We start from the raw sequence: 22,574 nt of genomic DNA on the forward strand, positions 1-22,574 counted from the left end.
TCATCAGGGTCATGGAGGTCAATTTGTAGCTTCTGGCCCAAAGACTGACAAGCTGAAGATGCTGGATGGAGCCCGGAAGTTATCTTGGTATCTTTCTTGTGTCATATTACCAGAATACTTTCATTGAGATGAAAAATTCAGACTGGAAAATGTCTCATGGGAATCACTGGATTGCTATAGGATCTGTTGGTTGGTTGGTTGGTTAACCATGTTTCCTTTGCTAACTTCCTGGGGTATAGTAACCTTAGCAATTGCATTCAAATGATTCACTCTACATTATTGTTCTTTTGGATTCTGAAGAGCCACTTTCCAATTCAAGAGACCATTATGGATGGAAGCAAAATTACCTGGTATGGTTGACATTATTTATGCCCTCATTGAATCTCAAGTGATGTGCCCTTTTCTTCTTCTTTTTTTTTAAACAGATACTAATTTTGTTTTGGGGAATGCACAGATAGTGGACTGGCCTATCGTGTACAGCAATGATGGATTTTGCAAGCTCTCTGGCTATCACAGGGCGGAAGTTATGCAAAAAAGCAGTACCTGCAGGTATTTATGATTGGGGCTGTTCTGTTGGACAGTCTATCGTAGCATCTTTTGGAAAAAGAAAATGGTTTACTCAGGGTGGGAATGACCTTTCTCTCATTCAGTGTTTATTCAGTAAATTTATGGCAGTATCATCTCCATGTCACGCACTGTACTGGGAAAATCCAAGACTTAAAACATGGTTCCCACAACTGCTGAACTCCCAGTCAGTAAGATGGGGGGAGGAGAGGGCCTAGAAAAACTCAGAAAAATCATTTTATCTCTAAAATGTGAACTCGGAAATCGGTAAGGTTTTTAGATAAAACTGAGTGTGAAAGGTACAAGATTAAATAAAATGAAATAACATTTTAGATGATTCATTTTTAGGATTTGTGGCTATTTTAGAGAACACAATGTTGGAAACTAGGGCCTTGTTCACAGACCTTTTCATCAGAAAAAGAGAAGAGCACCCATGTTTTGTTGCCTTCCAATTCTTGTGACAGCTCTCTCTGGTCCCCAACTCAAAGGCAGAGGCAAATGGTGCCAACTGTGTGGCTTGCGTATCGGACAGGGCTGCTTACCAAGCAGCACCCTTGGGCAGTGGCGTTAGTGTCTTCAAGGTGTTGAGTGGACACAGACCCTGCCTCCTGCCCTGCATTTCCCTTCCGTGCCCTGGCAGGTCTGGGCTCAGCACAGCCTTAGGTTCCTCTCTTTTTCCCGAGCCTTCTGCATTCAGTGTGTTTGCAAGAAGCAGAATACTTTCCCTAATCCTTCCAAATCAAGAAATAATCTCATCTACAAAGGGTAGAAAACCCTGGAATTCATTTTTGGTTTTCAGAGACCATGCATTTTTATGCTATGAAGTCAGCCAAACAACTAGTCTGCTGAAAAGTATGAAATGCTTTGAAAGTATTATTATTTTGTTAAACTTTAGGTTTTAGGGACCGGGAAATAGTAGAATGTTTAAGATCCCCCATGCCCAATGCTCAAAGATGAAGAAATTATCACTCTTAAGTAATACAATAGAATCCTCTTACATTCGTGATATGCTTTTATCCTCCTGAGTGTCTCTGTCTAGATCTCCATCTACATGTGCACATATGCCATCGAACGAACTGGGAGAGTCAGCTTCACATTTTAGTGGAACTTAAGCAGCCTATCCCTCCCTTTCTTGCTCCTTATTGGTTATAATCAGATACATGAAGAAAAGCAGATACATTTGCTCATTTAGCCAACTTTAAAAAACAAACCATACAATCCCAAGAAGCTCATTTACTTCCCTTCTCCAGAAATAAGGTAAACCTACCTTGTGCCAGCTGTGCTTCGCGTCACTCAGGAGCCTCTCTCGCTTAGTTCTTGCATTGCAGGCCTCTGCGATAGAACGCCCAGGAAAAGGAATCTCACACCACAGCTTAAGAAAGTACAGCAGAGAATGAGCGCTGGCTGTCATTATGGCCCTTCCTTTATCTGAAGACTCCATTCTCCGGGCATTTGTTTAATCTTGTGAAGTAAATGGCCAGCATTTAGAGCTGGCATCGCATCCCTTAAACGGAGGTCACTTTATCTAAGCAATTTAACTCGGAGAAAGTGGGAGGAAGCTCGAAAAGGCCTCAGAACAACCGGCTAAATAAAAGGGTCATAGAGCTCAAGTTGTTACCTCCTAGGAGGAATCCTTTGTTCTTGGTAGGGCTAATGTAGTCTTGATCTATTCTTCTTCTTTTTTTTTTTTTTTTTTTTTTTTTTTTTTAAATATATCTTATTGATTTTTTTTACAGAGAGGAAGAGAGAGGGATAGAAAGTTAGAAACACTGATGAGAGAGAAACATCGATCAGCTGCCTCCTGCACACCCCCTACTGGGGATGTACCCGCAACCAAGGTACATGCCCTTGACCGGAATCGAACCTGGGACCCTTCAGTCTGCAGGCTGACGCTCTATCCACTGAGCCAAACCGGTTTCGGCTGATCTATTCTTTTGAAAGATAATTCAACAAGCTGGCTTATAGATGAAGAGCCCACCCAAAGGCCAAGAGATAGGCATAGGGAAACCACAGGTAACAACAGCTCTCACTGGGTGGGGAAGGGACATAGAAATAAAGGGGACACAGATTCATAAAGTACACAGCACACTTTGCTTACAGGAGCCTGCAGTAAGCCCAAGGCTGTTCCAGTATCATGCTAAGCATGGCGTTTGAGCTGGTGGTTGAGAAATCGCACTCCATATCCTCTGAGGTTCTTCTTAGCTCTGAAATGCTATGAAGCAGCGAGTCATCAAGAATGAGTTAGATTGGCATTTGGTATGCACCATTTTAGGAGACGGGGAGTGTCTTGTTCAGGAACCCAGGCCCCTGCTTCCAGGTTCCCTAAGACTTGGGGGCTGCGGGTTGCTGTCTTTGTTATTGTTGCCCGAAGGCCCGGGGTGGGCAGGATTGATGGTCCCTGGGTCTATGGGGAGCTTTGGTCGGAAGTCTGGCTTTTCCAGCTCCATCGAGAAATAGCTTTTCTTCTCTTTCATTTTGTTAATGTCCTGTGCCATGGCTTGCTCTGCCTCGTTGGGGGTGTATCCTGTCCCTGGAGGAACAAACTGACTATTCGATCATAGTCCCTGGGGACCAGGGAAATGGAAAGTTCTGGCAGATTTTCTGCCTCTGCCGAGAACCAGTACTCGTAGGCAGGAGTTTCTGCCCTCTAGGAGTTGTCTCTAATTTCCCCCATGCTGCTGCTTTACCCGCCTAGTCTACTTTTCTCTAAACGTGAGCAGGAAGGGGGCGGGGGCAGAGAGTAGGAGAATAGCTGATAGATTAGTGGCTGAATCTTTTTTTTTTTTTTTTTTTTACCTCTGTCTTCATGTTTAGAACATCAAATTGCATCTCTTTTCTTATTTGATTAGAGACCTTTTGTGATTTCCCCCACGCCCCCCTAAACGTGCATTTATTTTATTGTGAATTAGAAGGAGAAAAATCTGTGGTCAATTTCCTCTGCCTCTTTCCTAAGAGTTCTTTCAGGATGAAGTTTAATTTCCTCATGGCTTCTGAGGCCACGCTCTCCTCCATGCCCGGGCTGTGCTTACCTCTCTGGCCATCTGCTGCAGGTTTCCCCTCAGGGTCTATATTCCAGTCAAACCGGACTGGGCTGCACTCAGCTCCAGAGTCAACCTCACTCTCACCTCTGTGCCTTTGCACATGCTCACCTTTTGCCTGGAATGTTCTTTTCTTGCTCATTTCCTCTTTCGATCTCATTTGTCCTTACCTCCACAAAGCCTCCTCTGACCGCCCAGAGAGTGCTCTGTAACTGTTCTGTGCTGTCTGACCCTTATGTGTTGTCATACTGTTTTCTGATCTACTCTTTTCTGGTGTCTCTCTCTCTTTTTTTTTTTTTTTAATGTATTTTATTGATTTTTTTACAGAGAGGAAGAGAGAGGGAGAGAGAGTTAGAAACATCGATGAGAGAGAATCATCAATCAGCTGCTGCCTCTTGCACACACCCCCTGCGCCTCCCCCCTACTGGGGATGTGCCTGCAACCAAGGTACATGCCCTTGACCGGAATCAAACCTGAGACCTTTCATTCTGCAGGCCTACGCTCTATCCACTGAGCCAAACCGGTTTTGGCCTGTCTTTTTTTATTAGACTGTTTATTCTGGGGAATAGTGATGGAGTCTTGATCACAGTTGAATTAATAAATCCTTTTGGAATGTTTCCTTTGTATGTGTTCTACATAGCACAGTGCTAGGCATAGGGTGGACATTTCATATATGCTGGTGGAATAATAAATACTTGCTAATCTAACTTGAGCTCTTTTGTTGATTTGCAGTTTTATGTACGGGGAGCTGACTGATAAAGACACGATTGAAAAGGTGCGGCAAACGTTTGAGAACTATGAGATGAATTCCTTTGAAATTTTGATGTACAAGAAGAACAGTGAGTATCCAGGCCATTCTGAACCATGTCTTAATGTGCTTGGCATAGTAAAATACCTCGCTTCCTCTGTTCCTGTCCTGGGTTCTCTTCTCTCCCGTCAGCGAAATGTTGTTACTTGAACCCAGTGTGTGTGTTGGGAAAAATGAATTGATGACTCAGACTATTTCTCCTGGGAATATTTGAACATGTTATTAGCCAATTGTAATCATTTTCCTTCCCAGAGTTAGTGTTTTTCCTGATGGTTTATTCATGGTGAATTGCTGGCTTAAGGCACTCATAGACTATAAACCTTCGAGGGCAGTGGTTCTCAACCCTCTAATACAGCTCCTTATGTTGTGGTGACCCCCAACCATAAAACTATTTTCGTTGCTACTTCATAACTGTAATTTTGCTACTGTTATGAATCGTAATGTAAATAGCTGTGTTTTCTGATGGTCTTAGGCGACCCTGCTATTCTTACTAACCAATAATTTGATGGTTGGGCGTATTAGAGGGTCGTGGCATTAGAAAGGTTGAGAACTGTATTAGAGGGTCATGGCATTAGAAAGGTTGAGAACTGCTCTAGGGGGAAGGGAAGGGATGGGACAGAAATTCTGTGTGGTTCATCTTTGTATCTACAGCTCTCGGCACAGCAGGTAACACCAGCAGGTGCCCAGTTAAGAGATTCTGACTCCAATTTTGTTCTCCTAGTGACTTCAGCTTTCCATTATAGACAACACTGATAGCCACAGTGCATTGTTCATTTGTATTTGTTTTGGCTTCTTCCACAAAATATGTCAAAGAAGTCTGAGGTCAGTCCCCACGCACAAGGATAAAGCCTGCTTTTCCGAGGAGAACGGAGAGCCGCTATGTTAGAAGTACGGAGCCTAGCTGAAACCTGTTTGGCTCAGTGGTAGAGCGTCGGTCTGCGGACCGAAAGGTCCCGGGTTCAATTCCGGTCAGGGGCATGTACGTTGGTTGCGGGCACATCTCCAGTAGGGGGCGTGCAGGAGGCAGCTGGTCGATGTTTCTCTCTCATCGACGTTTCTAGCTCTCTATCTATCTCCTTTTCTCTGTAAAAAATCAATAAAATATATTAAAAAAAAAAAAGAAGTACGGAGCCTGGGCATAGGGCCACTGCAGGACTGCACAGGTGCCCAATAGTGCTTTGTTTTAACAACGCGGTTTTGCAGGTGAAGAATCCTGTCCTTTATATATAGGATTGGTTGGTAGGTCATAGGTTCCATAGAACATTTCCAGAGTGGTCCCAATGGCACAGGGGGATAAGTGTTTATTTATTTCGGCGGCGTTCCAAGTGACCTGTTTTGCTCTGGAAAGCAGAAGGCGCGTGCTGCTTTGATCTGGAAGGACCCAGGACTTGCTTTCAGTCTGGCGTATTGGAGGAGGCAGGAGTGGCTGGTCCCCTGTGCAGATGCTGGGCTGGAGGTCAGCTCTGGGCATCCACAAATCCAAGGAGTTGGTGTGTAGGTTTCATGTTAGAGATGTTGCCTCGCTCCATCTCTCCTTCAGCCGGTGGGTCTAGCGACCTACCTCGAAAGTCAGCATAAGAGGAATGAGGTGAAAGACCGTGAAAGCCAGCTAGTCCTTCCACTTTGGGGAGCACGGCCAGGGGCGACAGCTCTGACTGGAGCCCACCGCAGTGGCCTTCTCTGCACGTGCATCCCGCTGGTGGAGGGTTAGAGGTTTCCACACCAGCAGCTTCGCGTGCTGGGCGGTGTGAATTTCCCCACAACACACGATACTAATTGGGCAGGTGTGTCACCAAGAGAACTTTTGCATTTCTCTTCTGCTGCGGAGGTTTCAAGCTTCATCAGACTGTGCATTTATCTTGCTCAAATACGCGTTTGGCACCAAAGGGAGAGAGAAAGAAACATAATTTAAATAGAGTTAGTGATTTCACTTGCCACTGCCTTCAGTGAGCATCTGCCCCCGAGGGAGTGTAAGATGAGAAAAGGGAATTTGCTCTCTCCTCAGCTGCCTCCAGGATGAAGGTCTTGTTGAACCTCATGCACTGAAGGCGATTCTGGTGTACCGAGTTCTGTGCTTCCATAGATGTTGCCTCTGTGTGTGAGTCAGTCAGTTCAGCTGAGTTCTACAAAGAGTCAGCATCCCTTCCCTCCTTGGAGGTTGACTGAGTGGGCTCACTGAGAGACGCGTGCTAGCTTGGGCACAGGGCTCTACCGGGGCCGGGGATCGAATCTGCTCAGGTTGATGCACTAACCACTAAGCAACACTGATCAGGGCTAAGCTTCTTCTTCTTCTTTTTTTAAACGGCGTTTTATTGACCTACTATGTCAGACACGAGGCTTGCTGCCAGGGATTTGGTTTTGGCAAGACAGACGCAGCTTCTACTCTTATTGCAGGGGTGGGGGCAGCATCCACAGGTCAGAGGCCTAGTGTCTTTTTTTTTTTTTAAGGACAATTTAAAAAATATTTTTATTGATTTATTTAAAAAATATTTTTATTGATTTCAGAGAGGAAGGGAGAGGGAGATGGAGAGAGAGATAGAAACATCAATGATGAGAGAGAACCATGGATTGGCTGCCTCCTGTATATCTCCCACTGGCAACCCGGACATGTGCCCTGACTCAAACCGTGAATCAAACTGTGACCTGGTTCATAGGCTGATACTCAACCACTGAGCCACGCCAGTCGGGTGAGCCATAGTGTCTTGCTAGTGACACCGCATGCATAGGGGAGTTACTTACCCTCAGCTTAGGAGGTCATCCTTGCAGACAGGAAGTCCATGCAGAAACTGAAGGACAGCTGGGAGTTAGGCTAAGAGTACCCCAGGCTGTTGGAATGCTTAATTGCGTTTGTGATGCCACTTGCCGTTGCCTTCAGTGAGGAGGTAGCAGGTAAGAGTGAGGAACAGTGGGGCTCCTCAGACGTGGACACGCCCGAGAAGCATCTGAGAATTGAACCACTGTTTCCGTCCAGTGGGTCTGGGGAAGGTCAGCGATTCTGTGCCCAGGTGCTGGCGAAGCTGCTGGTCCACCTGCCACACTCTGAGGAGCCAGGACAGAAAACAGCTAGTGCAGGCTGGCTTCCAGGCCTAGGTGTGTCTCTCTTATTTTAAATTAAAATATATATTTTATTGGTTTCAGAGAGGAAGGGAGAGGGAGAGAGAGACAAACTTAATGATGAGAGAGAATCATTGATTGGCTGCCTCCTGCATGCCCCTACTGAGGATAGAGCCCACAACCTGGACACGTGCTCTTGACCAGAATCAAATCCGTCTGAAGGCTGACGCTCTATCCACTGAACCAAACTAGCTAGGGTGTGTCTTTCTTTATGGCCAACTCCCTGCACCCAGCATGGTGCCTGGCACAGAAAGTGCTCCACCAAAACGCATGGAGTAATTACATAAAAATGTGACTATGTGAGTGGTGGCCAATGGGGCTGCAAGGTTACTAAGGGCTGATGACACAACTACGTTAAAGAGTTTGGAATTTTTCTTAGGAGCAGCAGTGGTGGGTTATTGTGAATTAAAAGGTGAGAGGCATGGAGGAGCTTGAAGCAGGGTTAAGCAGATAACCAGATTTTCACTTTAGAAAGACAATTCCAGTAGAGTGTGGGGATGGAAGGGAGCATTGAAGACTGGAGGTGGTGGCTGTTAGGAACCATTCAGGGGGCCGGGCAATTGAGAGGGTGAGATGTGGGTGGCTGGGAGAAGATGGGGGGGAGGAGCCTGAATGCAGGATTTGTCTATGGTGCCCACTGATTGGCTCTTCCTCAGTTTGCCCAGGCCTACGCAGTGCCCAGGAGGTGGGAAGCACCACTTTTCCTGTCAGGACTCTGTCTGGTCTGAAGTGTATCTCTCCCAAGAATCTAGCAAAGAGCCTGGCCTGGAGGATATTTGTTTTAGTCACTTTGAAAGGATAGTCCCCAAGAAACAGATGAGTGAAAGGAAAGTGTGAGATTCAGAGGGAGGGCATTGGAGCCGGGGAAGGAGCAGTGTGGGGCTGGTCTGACGGGGGGATGTCCTGGAAAACCAGACTGAACCTATGTGGATGGGAGGCGAGGAAGGAGGAGGCATAGTTTGTTTCTGCTTTCAAACTTTGGGTTCATTAGATGGAAACTTTCAGCATTTTGAAGCAGTATAGTGTCCCTTGGGGGAAACATCAACCCTGGGGAGATTTTTAAAATGTGAAATGTCATCATCTGAAAGAGTGCTTATTTTTCTTTCTCATTTTTAAATAAATGCGTGTTTACCATGGAGGATACCTGAGGGTATGTGGAAGAAAAGCAATCACGCCAAAGCCTCAAAGACTCAGAGATATACTCCCATTCTCTTAGCTTTTTGGTGTGTTTCCTTCGATTTTTTTTTGCCTGTGCACATGTTACATAATTGATATTTTGACATAGATGCAATTTGCAATCATACAATTATGTAATCTTCATCACAAAAATTTCCCCATCATTAAAATTCCCCATAAATAGCATTTAGAAAGAAGTTTACCGATACTTCCTCTATTGTTGGATATTTATAAGGCTCTAAACTTTCTTTATTAAACACACGTTAAAGTGAGTGTCTCTGTGTAAAGATAGTTTGTGGACTTTATGAAATTTTTCCTAGAAGTTGAGTGTTACTGTGTCAAAGAGTATGAACTAAGATTTCTGAGACATTTTGCCAAGTAGAGTTCTGGGAAATTGAAGCCACTTCCAAGTTCAGTTGAAGATTACCAGCATCTGACTCATCATACCATATTAGCATTTACTAGGATAACTTATCAAATTGCCTACAATTACATTTTTTTTGTTTAGTGAGTATTTTTTAATGCTTGTGAGATTGAATAGTTTTCCTACTTACTATTTTAAATTACTCTTTTTATGTTAATTGTTCAGATTCTTTGCCCATATATTCTATTTAATTCTGAATAAGACTTTTTATAAGCTTTTTAATAAATTATTTTTACTCCTCTCCCATTCTTTGGTATTTGCAAGGACAACTTCATAGAAAGGACCTTCTTAAAGTTTTTCTAATCTTTTGGGGAGTTGGGAGTAGAAGGCTTCATGGTGTGCTTTGGAGTGAGTATATGAATATTCATATCTTGAAGGATGAGTTATTTGAGAGGTCTGTGTCTGTTGGCCAGTTGAACCAATAAACCTGGCATTATGGTAGCATTCTATATTTTGCATTGTTACTTAAGTATTTCTCAGGACGCTAGGACATTGTCTTACATCAATGACAGTCATCATTAATAAACTCACTCAGTAAACATTCAGGCAGTCACTACTGTGCTAGTCAGTTCCTTTTTCCATTTCCAAGCAAGAAAACCCAGAAGTACCAGCCCTGAATGAAAGCAGTACACCCTGCAGGCGGCACTCCCCAGCGTGTGACCAACTCCACACCTTATGGCGAGGCCGGTGGCCCCGAGTTCTGGAGCTCTGGGTCATTGTCTCCCTCAGAGAGGCTTTCTGCCAGCCAGCAAGGAGAAGCCGCTGGCCAAGTACTTACTGATTACCTGCGGCAGGCCTGTGGGTGTCCAGATGTAAGGAACTGACTCTGCCTTTGAGAAGGTTACAGTCTAGTTATGGAGATGAATGTAATAGGAAAACAATCTTATTTTGCTTATTTTCCTAATGGATTGTCTTTTACTTATTCAGTGTGAGGAGCTGCTTAGATGAAGGGATATTGATAAATCACACACATAATGAAAAGTATTTCTCCTATTAAAATTTCTCTCTCTCTCTCTCTCTCTCTATATATATATATATATATATATATATGTGTGTGTGTGTGTGTGTGTGTGTGTGTGTGTGTGTGTGTATGTGTGTGTGTATGTATAATATTTTTAAGTCAGTGTTTTCCTTTGCGTTTCTGAGCTTTATCGAATGCTTAGGAATTTATTACTATTTTTATGTGGTTTTATTGATTTTAGAAAGAAGAAGAGAGAGGAAGAGAGAAATAGAAACATCAATGAGAGAGAAACATCAATCGGCTGCCTCCTACTAGGGATTGAGCCTGAAATTCAGGCATGTGCCCTGACTGGAATCGAATCTGATGACCTCTCGATCTGTGGAACAATGCTCAACCAACTGAGCTGTACTGGCCTAACCAATGCACCGTACTGGCCTAACCAATGCACCATACTGGCTGGGCAGGAGTTTATTTTTATATGTTTTGTGGCATAGTAGTCTAACTTAATTTACTTTCCACACTGTCTCAGTATAGTTGTCCTTCCTTATCTGCGGGGGATACATTATAAGACCCCGCCCCCCCCCCATGGGTGTCTGAAACCCTGAAGAGTATTGAAGCCTACATATATTGTCCCGCCTTTTCACTTAAGGGAAGCACTCGGCGGCTTCTCATTGGCATGTCTGAATTGCCAGCATCCCTACCGTTGCGCTTTGGAGACATTATTAGGTAAAATAGGGGTTCCTGGAAGACAAGCTCTGTGATACTGCGGCAGCAATTTGATCACGGAGACAGCTGCTAAGTGACTGGTGGGCAGGGTGCACAGACAGAGTGGAGATGCTGGGCCAAGGGATGGGTCACATCCCGGGCGGCATGGCAGGACCAACGTGATTTCAGCCCAGGACTCAGCACAGTTCGAGATTTCACCACGCTATTCAGGACGATGTGCAACTTAAAACTTTCAAGTGTTTATTTCTGGAATTTTCCATTAAATAAAATTGACCCCAGGTAACTAAAATCGTGGAAAATGAAACCACAATAACGGGGGATTTTCTTTTATTTTGAAAGAAAACAGCTCTTTCCTTCTAAGTTGAAATGCCCTTTTCTTTATATGCTAACTTTCTACACATTCCTGGGCTTGTTTCTCTCCTGTCTTTTTCAAGAAATCCTTTTATAATTTTTATTTTTTATTTTTCCAGAGAGGAAGGAAGAGGGAGAGGAAGGTAGAAACATAAATGATGAGAGAGAATCATTGATTGGCTGCCTCCTGCACACCCCCTCCTGGGGATCCAGCCCACCACATGGGCACGCACATGCCTTGACCATAATCAAACCCCGGACCCTTCAATCCTCAGGCCAACATGCTATCCATTGAGCCAAACCAGCTTGGGCATCCTTTTGTAATCTATTAGATATGTAAGTCTGATTAAAAATGCTTTCCCAGCCAAAACCGGTTTGGCTCAATGGATAGAGCATCAGCCTACGGACTGAAAGATCCCAGGTTCGATCCAGGTCAAGGGCATGTACCGTGGTTGCGGGCACATCCCCAGTGGAGGGGTGTGCAGGCGGAAGCTAATTGATAATTCTCTCTCATCGATGTTTCTAACTCTCTATCCCTCTCTCTTCCTCTCTGTAAAAAAATCACTAAATTATATTTTAAAAAAAAATGCTCTCCCACTGGTCTTCCCCATATTTAAAATGGGGATAATGTCTTAGTAGCAATTTCATCTCACAGAGTTGTGAGAAGTAACCCATGTGTCAGGGCTTGGCTTCATTGTGGTAAGCACTCAATACATGATATCACTATTTTTATTGTTGCTTTTTTTTTTTTTTTTTTTTTTTTTTAGGTCCAATGCCAGTGGCCCTTAATTACTGCAGTAGGTAGTTCCTGTCATTTTTCTTTTCAAAAATTTCTTGGCCATTCTACTTTTATTTTTCAATTTGAATTGAATTTTCCATTCATCAAGCTCCAAGGAAAACAAAGGGAAAAAGAATAATTGATATTCTGATTAAAATTGTATTGAGTTTATATATTAAATGGGGAGGTCTGACGTTTTACAAAATTGAATTTTCTTATCTACAAGCAGTGTAACTCTATTTAGATTTTGCTTTTTGTTCTTTAATCAAATTTTTATTACATTGAGGTGTAAGCATTGGTTCCCCCTCCCCCCCTTCCAACTCCAGCTTTCCCCTTGTTATGGTTGAGACTGAGCCCCTTCCTTTAAAACAGTTGGAGGCAGGTTCGGAGTTTCATTAAATGCCTTGACATATATCACTTTTTAAGTCATCCAAACAACCCTGTGAGGTGAGATTGAGCATTTCAGTCGGACAGGTGAAGAATTTTTTTTAAAAAAATATATATTTTATTGATTTTTTTTTACAGAGAGGAAGGGAGAGAGATAGAGAGTTAGAAATATCAATGAGAGAGAGTCATCGATCAGCTGCCTCTTGCACACCCCCTACTGGGGATATGCCCACAACCAAGGTACATGCCCTTGATCGGAATCAAACCCAGGACCCTTGAGTCCGCAGGCCGACGCTCTATCCACTGAGCCAAACCGGTTCAGCAAGGTGAAGAATTTAAAAGGAAGGGAGAAAGGAAAGAAATAGTTTTAAATACCTATGTATCCAACATACTTTATCTTAAGAAGGTCTATTATCCCCATTTGAAAACGAGGAAAACCGACTCCTAGGGAAGTCAAAGTGACCCGGCCAAGCCACAGAATAAACAAGGAGATAGGGATCAAACCCAGGGCTTGGGATTCCAAATCAGATGTCCTAGTGGCCAGTGGCCAACTATGTCCCCCTGGTGCTGTCTCATCCTCTCTGCACTAGTCATTTGTCTTAATGAAGTTGACTGCAGGCCACTGGTCTATTTCCTGGGGCAGGCTGCCATTCCCCGGTCCAGCCTCTGGACCTATCCGAATGGCCCAGCTCATGCAGCCCTTCCCAAGAGCCAATTGCAGTGGTTTGGCCGATTCTGTTGTTGTTGAATGTAGCCTGGCTGCCTTGTTACAGAGAGTCCTGGGGAGAAGACCCAGGCGAGGGAGAAGATGATGGAGGCCAAAAATACTCTCATACACCTGAGCCTTGCTGTTTTGTTATCTGACTGCCAGGCTAGGTGCCAGGTTCATCAGTGTATGACCCAGGGGAGCTATGCAGGGGGTGCGAATCACAGAGTGACCAGAAGGAGGAGCTTGACCAGAACTGCCCCTCCAGTGGGCACCCTCCGCCAGACAAGAGCTGCTCTCCCGGCAGCAGCAGCAGCCTTTGCTCTCAGTAGGGTTGTCAGGTGCTGTTTCTCCTGGATGTGTGTATTGATCTTCCTTTAGTAGAAAGTTTATCATTGTCTCTTTGTCCTTTTCACAGAAAGAGGACCTCAAATACTTGCTTTTCTTGGTTTTTCCACTGCAGATAGTTGGGCGAGGAGGCAGAATTTTAATTGTGTGCGTTTATTTGTGCATTTATATTCTTTCTTACATCTTTATGGAATGGATCCTGTTGCAAAGTCTGGATTCTAGGAGAGATCCCTCTAGGCCAGCTGCCCTGTGCAGATCTAGGTCTGAACAGAGTCAAAGGGCTTGGAAATATATATATATATATATATATATATATATATATATATATATATATATGCAATATATATATATATATATATATATATATATGTGTGTGTGTGTGTGTGTGTGTGTGTGTGTGTGTGTGTGGCTTTTCTCTTAAGAGGAAAAGATGGTCTGTGACACCTAGGAGGGACTCATGTTGTCCTTTGGAAGAATTTCAGAGCTGACACTTTAAACCCATTCTACTTGCTTTTCTAGATTGCTTGGGTAGTGATAATTTGGGATAGAGGCAGGTCTGAGTGACTGAAGACACTGGAAGCAGGATTTATTACTTTGAAACTCAGCAAGCATTTCTAGAGCACCTCCCCTGCCAAGGTGGTTGAATTTCACCACTTTAGGATGGCAGCCCCTGGAGTTGGGCAATGCAGTGGCCTGATGTGACCCTCATTAGATGCCATTGGAATATGGGGTGCTGGATGATAAGGCAGAAAGTAGATCAGATCTCCTTGGAGTGGATTATGATCTAGTTAAAGAGACAGTTCTCAATTGTAAAGGTTTGATGGGGTCATTACATAGGGACCATCTTTCCCTGCCTGTGAACAGAACTGACTGAGAGAGATGTAGAAATTGGGCAAATGGAGGGTAAAGCATCATCTTTATGACTAGTAAAGCTGACCCTGGAAAATGTAGTTTATATCTGTGGGCGAGAGAGTTTTGTGAAAATAAAGGGAACCTCAACTAAAATAGAGTTGGGAGGGCCTGTAGGGGGAGCTGTCACAGCCTACCAATCATCAATTACCCCAAACCAGAAGAGACCCATACTTTGCATCTTTAACAAGAAGATGTTTCTACTTGACTCCCCTGGCCTGGCAACAGCTCAGCCCTTTCAATAACTCTGCCAGTGAAAACTACTGCACTTGGAACACCCAGCTTTCCCCAATGTTTGTAGAAGCCCTTCCCAATGCACCCCTGCCCCCAATCTCTTTCTTCTCAAAAAAAAAGAAAAAAAAAAGGTTTCACTCCTTTGTTCTCCAGACTTGCTATGGTTTTGCCATAGCTTCCATGCCTGGAATTGTAATCCTTTGCTATTCCTAAATAAGCCCACTTATGCAGATAAAATTACTATTTTTTTTTTTTTTCGGTCAGCAGTTTTTTGAATCTTGGGATTAGATTTACCTACCCATCCCAGGTAGCATGGGAGAACTTCAGTTCTCCTTCTAGCAGCCATCTGCTCTGTCCTTTGACACCCCCCCCCCCCAACATTTATAAAATAGAGGAGCAGAGTAGAATGCAAATCAATCTCTAAGAAAGTAGATGGGAGAAGTATTAATAGTCAAGCTGCCCATGTCCAATTCTTGTCTCCCAAATTAGCAGTCCAGGAAAAAGGCCTGGAGTGTTACATTGAAAGATGTCCCCGTACAGAGAAACCTCAGATCAGGGAAAAGAAGGTTCCTCCCTCAACACTTTCAAATGATCTGCTGGAGATGGACTCGAAGGCAATACAGACCAACGATGCGAATTTTTGGCACAAGATATATATATTTAGATACTGAAAAAGGGCTGATCAGAATAGCATGTGTTTAATAGGGGAACATTTCTGGAAGCAAGCGGTGGGTACAGTTTAGTGAAGAGAAGGACTCCATTTTAAACAGTCTGAACTGTTGAAATGGGGAGAATTCACGATGAGCTGGAACTGTAATAAAATGAAGAGGCCCCTCAACATGACTGACATAGTGGCTCTCCTGATCTGGAAGATGTAGGTTGTCATCAGTCCCAGTGGTCATGAATGGAATATAAAGATTAGATGGTACAGCCCCAACGGGAATGTCCATAGGCTGAGCACAGAGGAGGACCCATTGTGGAAGCTGTGAAGGGGAGGGTGATGGGAATTCCAGCAAGACAGGACTGCTGGTGTTAGACATCCATCATGGCTGTCCTCTCATCTGATTTATAGCTTCGATAAATTAGAAGTGCTTTCTGGTTAACCCCCTTAAACGAAAATCACACCAGGTTTTCTTTAGAGCAAAAAGAAAATGGTTTTTTGATTTGTTTGCTTTTTGTCTTACCAGCTAGGATACACCCGAGAACTGTGGGTACGTAGGCTCAGTTGGTGTGATGTTTTCTTTTTTAGTTTTCTGTTGCTTAATTGAAAATGATTTTAAACCCCACAGCTTCTTAGGAGGGGACTGGGAGAAGCAGTGTAACATAAACATTCCAAAAACAGTGGGTAATTCAGAGGCCGCATTTTCTCATTTTGGAAAGCTATTTGTGATCTTTGTATAGTGGATTCTTCTTTCAAAACACATTTTTCTTACTGACATTATAATCCGGTTGTCTTCTAAGAGCGCCCAGAAACTGGCAGTTGAAAATTATGGAAAGGGAAAATGGACAGAGAATGAAAATTAACTCTAGATGAACCCATAGATAATTAAGATTTAAGGTGGACATTTCTCTTTTAGTCTATTTGCTGCCTGTTTTACATGGGGTAGTCATATTTAAATATGTATTAAGAGGTGTAGCTGGATATGTAAACTAGTAATTAAGTTAGAATGGCTAATCCTAATGTGAATCAAAGATGTCTGTCAATCTGTGTTGTATGATATGGAAACTGATGTGATTGTGGGCAGAGAGACCCAGGGGACCTCTTGGGATCTATTTCCATCTCCAAGATTCATTGAGTTATTTGCTTTCTATCTCCTAAAATAAAGTAAAATAAGTACTGAGCCCAGTGCCGGGAGCTTCTCTAATACGTAACATAGAGAATTATCGGTTGTATTTTAACTTGAAAATGGTTATAAAATAGTAAAATACTAGCCCAGTGATGCAAAACTCAACAGATGGTAGGTTCTTATATGCCGGATGCTGTTTTAGGGACTGGGAGACAAGCACTAGATAGGGAGGGAGGGATTTGTCATTGCTCTGTGTCTCATTTAATTGTGTATCACAGAATTGATCGGTGAGACTTGCTGATGTCCTCTGGAGATAGAAAACACTTGTTTTCCCTCATTATGTTTTGGAAGCTGGAGACTGACTTTGTGTAGTTGGCCGATCCTTGAGTGGGTATATGAGAAGTCAGCCAGAGGAGCTCTGCCCAGAGAACTTCTGCAGATTAGGACAGTGCTTTGGAAAAGCTCATTTATAGCTCAGGAAGCGAGGACTAAAAGTTGAACTGCTTTTATTGAGCTTCCTGAGGTCCTAATGCAATCACAGCCCCAACCCGCCTGGAAAACTCCCTTCCTCGGGGAGCATTTGCTGGAGAATCGTTGTGGTGATTCTGCCCCTTCTTCATGTGTTGTCACTTGCTATTGTATTTTGGACCTTTATTTTGGAGAGAGAGAGACTTAGAAATACAGTTTCTGGCCCTTGGTTGATTGAGCGTATGAGCCGCATTGGACGGATTCCCACACTGGGTTTTGACCCTGAGGCCCGTTAGGAAATTTGGGTTTGCATGGTTTGCTGGCCATGTTGGCAGTGCCCATGCTGGCCCCTGCTCTTTACTCCATCACATGGTCTAAAGTAAGTCTTTGTGTCTCTGGACCTTAGCTATTACCATACATGTGGAGGGATTTTCTAATAGTTTTACAAGGGTTAAAACTATTTTTACATTGTTTTAACAGGAGAAAAGCCCCACTAAGTAGTCACTGTGAAGGTTTTTATCCCACCAAGAAGAGAAATTAATTGTGTAATAACCCCAGTACCTGAAGGAGTGAAGTTTTTTTTTTTAAAGAATTAATATTTGTAGCTATTCATTCTCAAGTCTTTGCTTCCATAGCCCCCCAAATGAGAATGCAAATGACTGACCAGCCTTTTGCTCTTTCTTTCAGGGACACCTGTGTGGTTCTTTGTGAAAATTGCTCCAATTCGAAATGAACAGGACAAAGTGGTTTTATTTCTTTGCACTTTCAGTGACATAACAGCTTTCAAACAGCCCATTGAGGATGATTCATGTAAAGGTTTGTAATTCTGATTTGTATATTTGTGGCTTTTTTTTTTTTGCCTGCATTGTGAGCCGCATTACAGAGAACTGGAGGTTGCCAAGGAAATCTCTGCACAAAGATCAAGATTTAAACGTTGATATTAAAGCGTTTTATTGCCCTGGAATGTGTTGAGGGAGAAGAGGAGAAGAAAAGCTTTGTTTTGGAAAGCATGTGAATCAGTCTTACACCTGTTCAGATCAACCCTTTCCAATGACGTTTAGAAGAAGGTAGTTGGGTACCTCTGGCATCATGGGAATCCTCTTGGGATTTCACATGACAGATGTCAGTCACCTAAATGACGTAGTCCTTGGCCACATTCATCTTTATATACACACACATCTTTAAATTTGACTGAGTACTAGGGTTTCAAGATTGCTAATGTAGACTTTAGTCCATTTCTATCCGTGTGGTCGAGTAAGTCTTTAGCCAGTTCATTTGTTTGAAACACGGTATTAATGAACACGCGTGACCTTTCCGTGTGTGTCATTCAATCAGCTGTGACCACAGATGTTATCACACACCTCAGCCATAGCACATGCATGTTTTGTTGGGATAATATTGGAAAGGAGACAGCTCAGATTCCTAGAACGACTGTCCTCCTGAAGAGGCCCGCTCACCAGGATGTACAGAAGGTGGCACGTTGTTCTCAGAGGTTTGGGATTCGAGAGTGTCATGGCATTCTTGCCCATCCCTCTTTGTCTACGCATGGTAGCTGGGAGGCTAGGCGCTCATTCAGATTGCAGTGCTCCCTGGCTCCGTGCCTGTGGTTGACTTCCCCGCTCTGCCAGAGAGTGCTGCGCCTGTGGTTTCCCGAGACACGGCAGAGAGAGGAGAGTGGAACCCAGGGGAGGCAAACTGGGGCCTATTATTCTCGATGTGACCAAATTGCGATTGTTAAATGGGAATTATAGGAGGGACTAAAGAGCATTAATTATGTGGATGCTCTCAGGGGCTGTGTACTGTGAGGATATTTAAAATCCTAGCACATGTGGGCGCTCACACGCACAGAGCTCAGAGCACAGTGCTGTGTATACCAGTGCATTCTTTTTCTTCTTTCTTTATTTTTTTTACTGATAGTGTAGTAAATCAGTTTCAGCCTGCCTTTTGGTTTAAGACTACTGGTGCGGTCTCCCACCAGTGTCTCAGCCTCCTGCAGATGTGGGATTCCCTGCTTTCTAACTTCTGACCAGAAGATTTCTCAGTTCAAGAGCTAGTACTTGGTGATAGGCTCACTCATGATTAAGTGTCATCTTGCTACCACCTAGAAAGGCCATTTGCTTTAACTGAATAAACTCACAAATAATATTTTTTAAATATATATTTTTTATTTTTTACAGAGAGGAAGGGAGAGAGAGAGAGAATTAGAAACAGTGATGGGAGAGAAACATCGATCAGCTGCCTCCTGCAACCTCCTACTGGGGATGTGCCCGCAACCACGGTACGTGCCCTTGACCGGGATCAAACCTGGGACCTTTCAGTCCACAGGCCGATGCTCTATCCACTGAGCCAAACCGGTTAGGGCCTCACAAATAATATTTTAAAGGGAATCAGATATTGTGACACTTATTTTTGCAAATTTTCTCTTTACAACTTAAACTGTGTGATGAGATCGAGCCAGAATGTTCTCATCACCATTGAAACATTTTTAGGTCACGTGTAGGTGCTATTTAGTGGGGAAGACATACTCAATAGAGAACACGCCTCACATGTCACCTGCTGCCTGCATTTGATTCTCAGGAAACCTGAGAGAAGAGATAAGTCACATTTTGTGTGATAAGTGAGACTCACTTATATGAGTGATGTGCTGAGACTCACTTAGGTTTATTTTTCAGAAATAAAATGTTCCACTTCATTTAACCTGCTTCAATGATGTATTTCCTTCACACACACACACACACACACACACACGCACTTTCGTCCTCGGTGTAGGCATGCTGCTAGTGGATCATGCCTAACATCTCCATATAAGCCTGTCCATTTCAAAAGCCATGGCAGACACGCTTAGACCCTCCCACTTGTCATGTCACTGTGCCCCTGGCCCACGTCGATTTGGTGGTCTGCTCAGGACAAGGTCAGATTTTATACTAGTCTGTTTATGGAGCGTGATCATTCTGTAGGCCCTGTTCCTAAGCCTATAAACTGCAGTTCTGGCCTCAAGGATCAAGTTGAGGTGGAGAATGAGCTGCCCTGTGGCTGGGTCGCTCTCTGACTTGACATTTCTCCTTGAATGTGCTCTCTCATTGTGAGATCCCACAGACCCAGCGGCGGCGTCCCACACTCCCATCAGTATTCGGGGCGTTAAGAGTGTTGCTGACTTAGGCTTGTTTACAGTACACTTTTGAGAGGGAAAGGAAGGATGGATAATCCAAAGCCCCAGGAAAATCCCCAATCCTTGCTCTGGGACATAATGGCATGAGATGCTTCCCCATCAGCAGATCAGTCTTTTTTAAAAGTCACTTGTGCTGATTGTCTCTAAAATGACTTTATTTTCTCTGATCATGCAGTGCCTGACTTTGGGCTTGGGAATGGGGCAAGTGCATCCTAATAATGGATTCAAGAAACCTGTTGGTGTCCAATATTTTTCCACAAACATCCTACAAACATCCTACAAAGGGGGAAACACATGGGAATAGTCTGTTTAACAACTGACACGAAGTCAGTGGCCTTTCTCCAGAGCTCTGAGCACAGGTGATGGGCCTGCGAAGGCTCTCTGAGCCCCCTCCTTCGTTTAAAGTTCATGATCCTTCGGATGAATTATCCAGGCCCCTGGCTTCCTCTTCTTCTCTTTTCTGTCCATCTTTTGGCTTATTCCCTTGCTCTCTGACAAAAAGTACCCACAGATGGTATGGAGCCGGAGTGAAGGCCAAGCTAGGTTTGCTGCTTGGGAACAGCTTTGGGGCGTGTGTGTGTGTGTGTGTGTGTGTGTTTAGGCTTTATGAGAAAGTGGAAATTCCTGGCTGAAATAAGAATCTGTGATGCTACAGGGGGTTTATTATTTCTTATCTCTTGCTTTTCTGTCATTATGGGTAATTGGGAATAGACTACAGTGCGTTTTTCTCTGTCCCATTCTCCCTGCTGAGCCAGGAGCCTTGGGCAAGTGTGCAGGGAAGAGCCAGAGTGGAAGGCTCAGGCTCTTCTCTCTGCATCGCTCACCAAAGAATGAGTCACCCCTCTTGTTTTTTCCTCAGAACCCCACCAAGTAATCTCACATTAAAAGGAGCAAATCCATTTTCAAAGATGCATGTATTGACGTCTAAATTTATATAGTTAAACTTGATCCAAATACAGACGATAAAAGGAATGGAAAATTCCAGAGGAGATGTTTGAAAGCCAGAGATTTAGAATATTTGAGATGAGAGCTCTGGCAAGTGGCTGTAACTGCTGAGCTGTTTTAATGCGTCTTCACGTGGGAGATTTGTGAGGCACTCTCGGGAAAGAAACAGAGTAATGGATACAAGCCATGGGCCCCTTCTCCCCCCTGGTGTTACCATTTTATCTTATTCCCTTCGGATGATGGAGAGGTGATGATTCAGTGATTGCTACTTGAAGACATCATTGCAGATTAAAAAATATATTTTATTGATTTTTTTTACAGAGAGGAATAAAGAGTTAGAAACATTGATGAGAGAGAAACATTGATCAGCTGCCTCCTGCACACCCCTACTGGGGATGTGCCTGCAACTGAGGTACATGCCCTTGACTGGAATTGAACCCAGGAACCTTCATTCTGCAGGCTGACACTCTATCCACTGAGCCAAACCGGTTTCGGCTCATTGTAGATTTTTGATTATAAATAGGGAAAAGATGGGGGAGGAAGACTTGAGGACATTTAGGCAGTGTCCACATCAGCCATCCATCCTGACCTCCTGTGTCCATTGTTCCCTTCTGGATGTTGGGTTATGGCACCAGCTCCTCTCAGAGAATCTGTGACTCTACAGATTAGGGTGGCCTTCCCACAGGGGTTGAGGATACATTACTGGGGTCCCCTGCACCGTCTACTCAAAGTGACGAGACATGAGTTCCCAGGGAGGGGCCTGTGGGTGTCTTTCCTGGTATCCCTGGCCTACTCTCAGAGGACCTGGAGTCCCATTCCTTCTGGTCTGGGGAGGATTCAGGACCATTCTTCTGCTTAGCTGCATTGTCCTCTGGATTTGGAGTCTGTGTTGGGAAGGTGCTCCAGGCACTGAATACTGCCAAACTTTAAAGGACAAAAAACAAAATCGCCTTGTCCTGATTTTAGCTGTCATGTAAAAATAGTTGCATACTCTGTTTATTTCCTGGGGATCCTCAACTCCAAGCTTGGCCTTGAGAACTCCAACAGGCTTTCAGGGGTTTTGTGAGGCAGTTGCTTTGGTCAACCTTGATGCAAATGGTTGTTGGATTTTGGAAGGGATAGTTGTCTTTGGGGGTCTTTAAAAATATATATATATATATTTTATTGATTTTTCACAGAGAGGAAGGGAGAGGGATAGATAGCTAGACACATCAATGAGAGAGAATCATCGACCAGCTGCCTCCTGCACACCCCCCACCAGGGATGTGCCCACAACCAATGTACATGCCCCTGATCGGAATCGAACCTGGGACCCTTCAGTCCGCAGACTGACGCTCTATCCACTGAGCCAAACCGGTTTCGGCTGTCTTTGGGGACCATAAAAAGATCACTCATATGTCTTAAATTCTCAGTAAAGATGACCCATACATACTAGATTGTGGGTATCAAGTGGGCTGGATTGGAAAAAGATCAGTATTTTCCTTTTCCTGGATTGACTGACTAGTCCAGATGGCCAAGGAGGCCTCCAGACAACCTCAGCTATAGCCTGTTGATCAGAGCCCACTTGTTTTACCAGACAAATGCACCCTGACTGTGGGGAGGTGGAGGATTTTAACTTTCACTTTACAGATGAGACAACTAAACCCGGGTAGCTTGTTGGGGATTACAAAGATGGAGGCAG

The 22,574-nt window shown here is 43.9% G+C and overlaps 1 protein-coding gene across 3 annotated transcripts in view; it reads left to right on the forward strand.

Moving 5' to 3' along the window:
• The window catches only part of KCNH1 (potassium voltage-gated channel subfamily H member 1), a 283,459-nt gene that overhangs the window by 16,196 nt on the left and 244,689 nt on the right, over positions 1-22,574 (forward strand). For all 3 annotated transcript variants that reach the window (XR_014793300.1, XM_084865530.1, XM_084865531.1), the window contains exons 2-4: positions 426-549; positions 4,335-4,441; positions 17,467-17,595. Coding sequence is in view for 2 of the 3 variants with exons in the window: in XM_084865530.1 (XP_084721656.1) it covers positions 426-549; positions 4,335-4,441; positions 17,467-17,595 (360 nt within the window). In the remaining variant the exon portion in view is untranslated. The remainder of the gene's footprint in view (positions 1-425; positions 550-4,334; positions 4,442-17,466; positions 17,596-22,574) is intronic.

The sequence above is a fragment of the Pipistrellus hanaki genome (assembly GCF_964339955.1).
Source record: "Pipistrellus hanaki genome assembly, chromosome: 18".
Classification (NCBI taxonomy): Eukaryota; Metazoa; Chordata; class Mammalia; order Chiroptera; family Vespertilionidae; genus Pipistrellus; species Pipistrellus hanaki.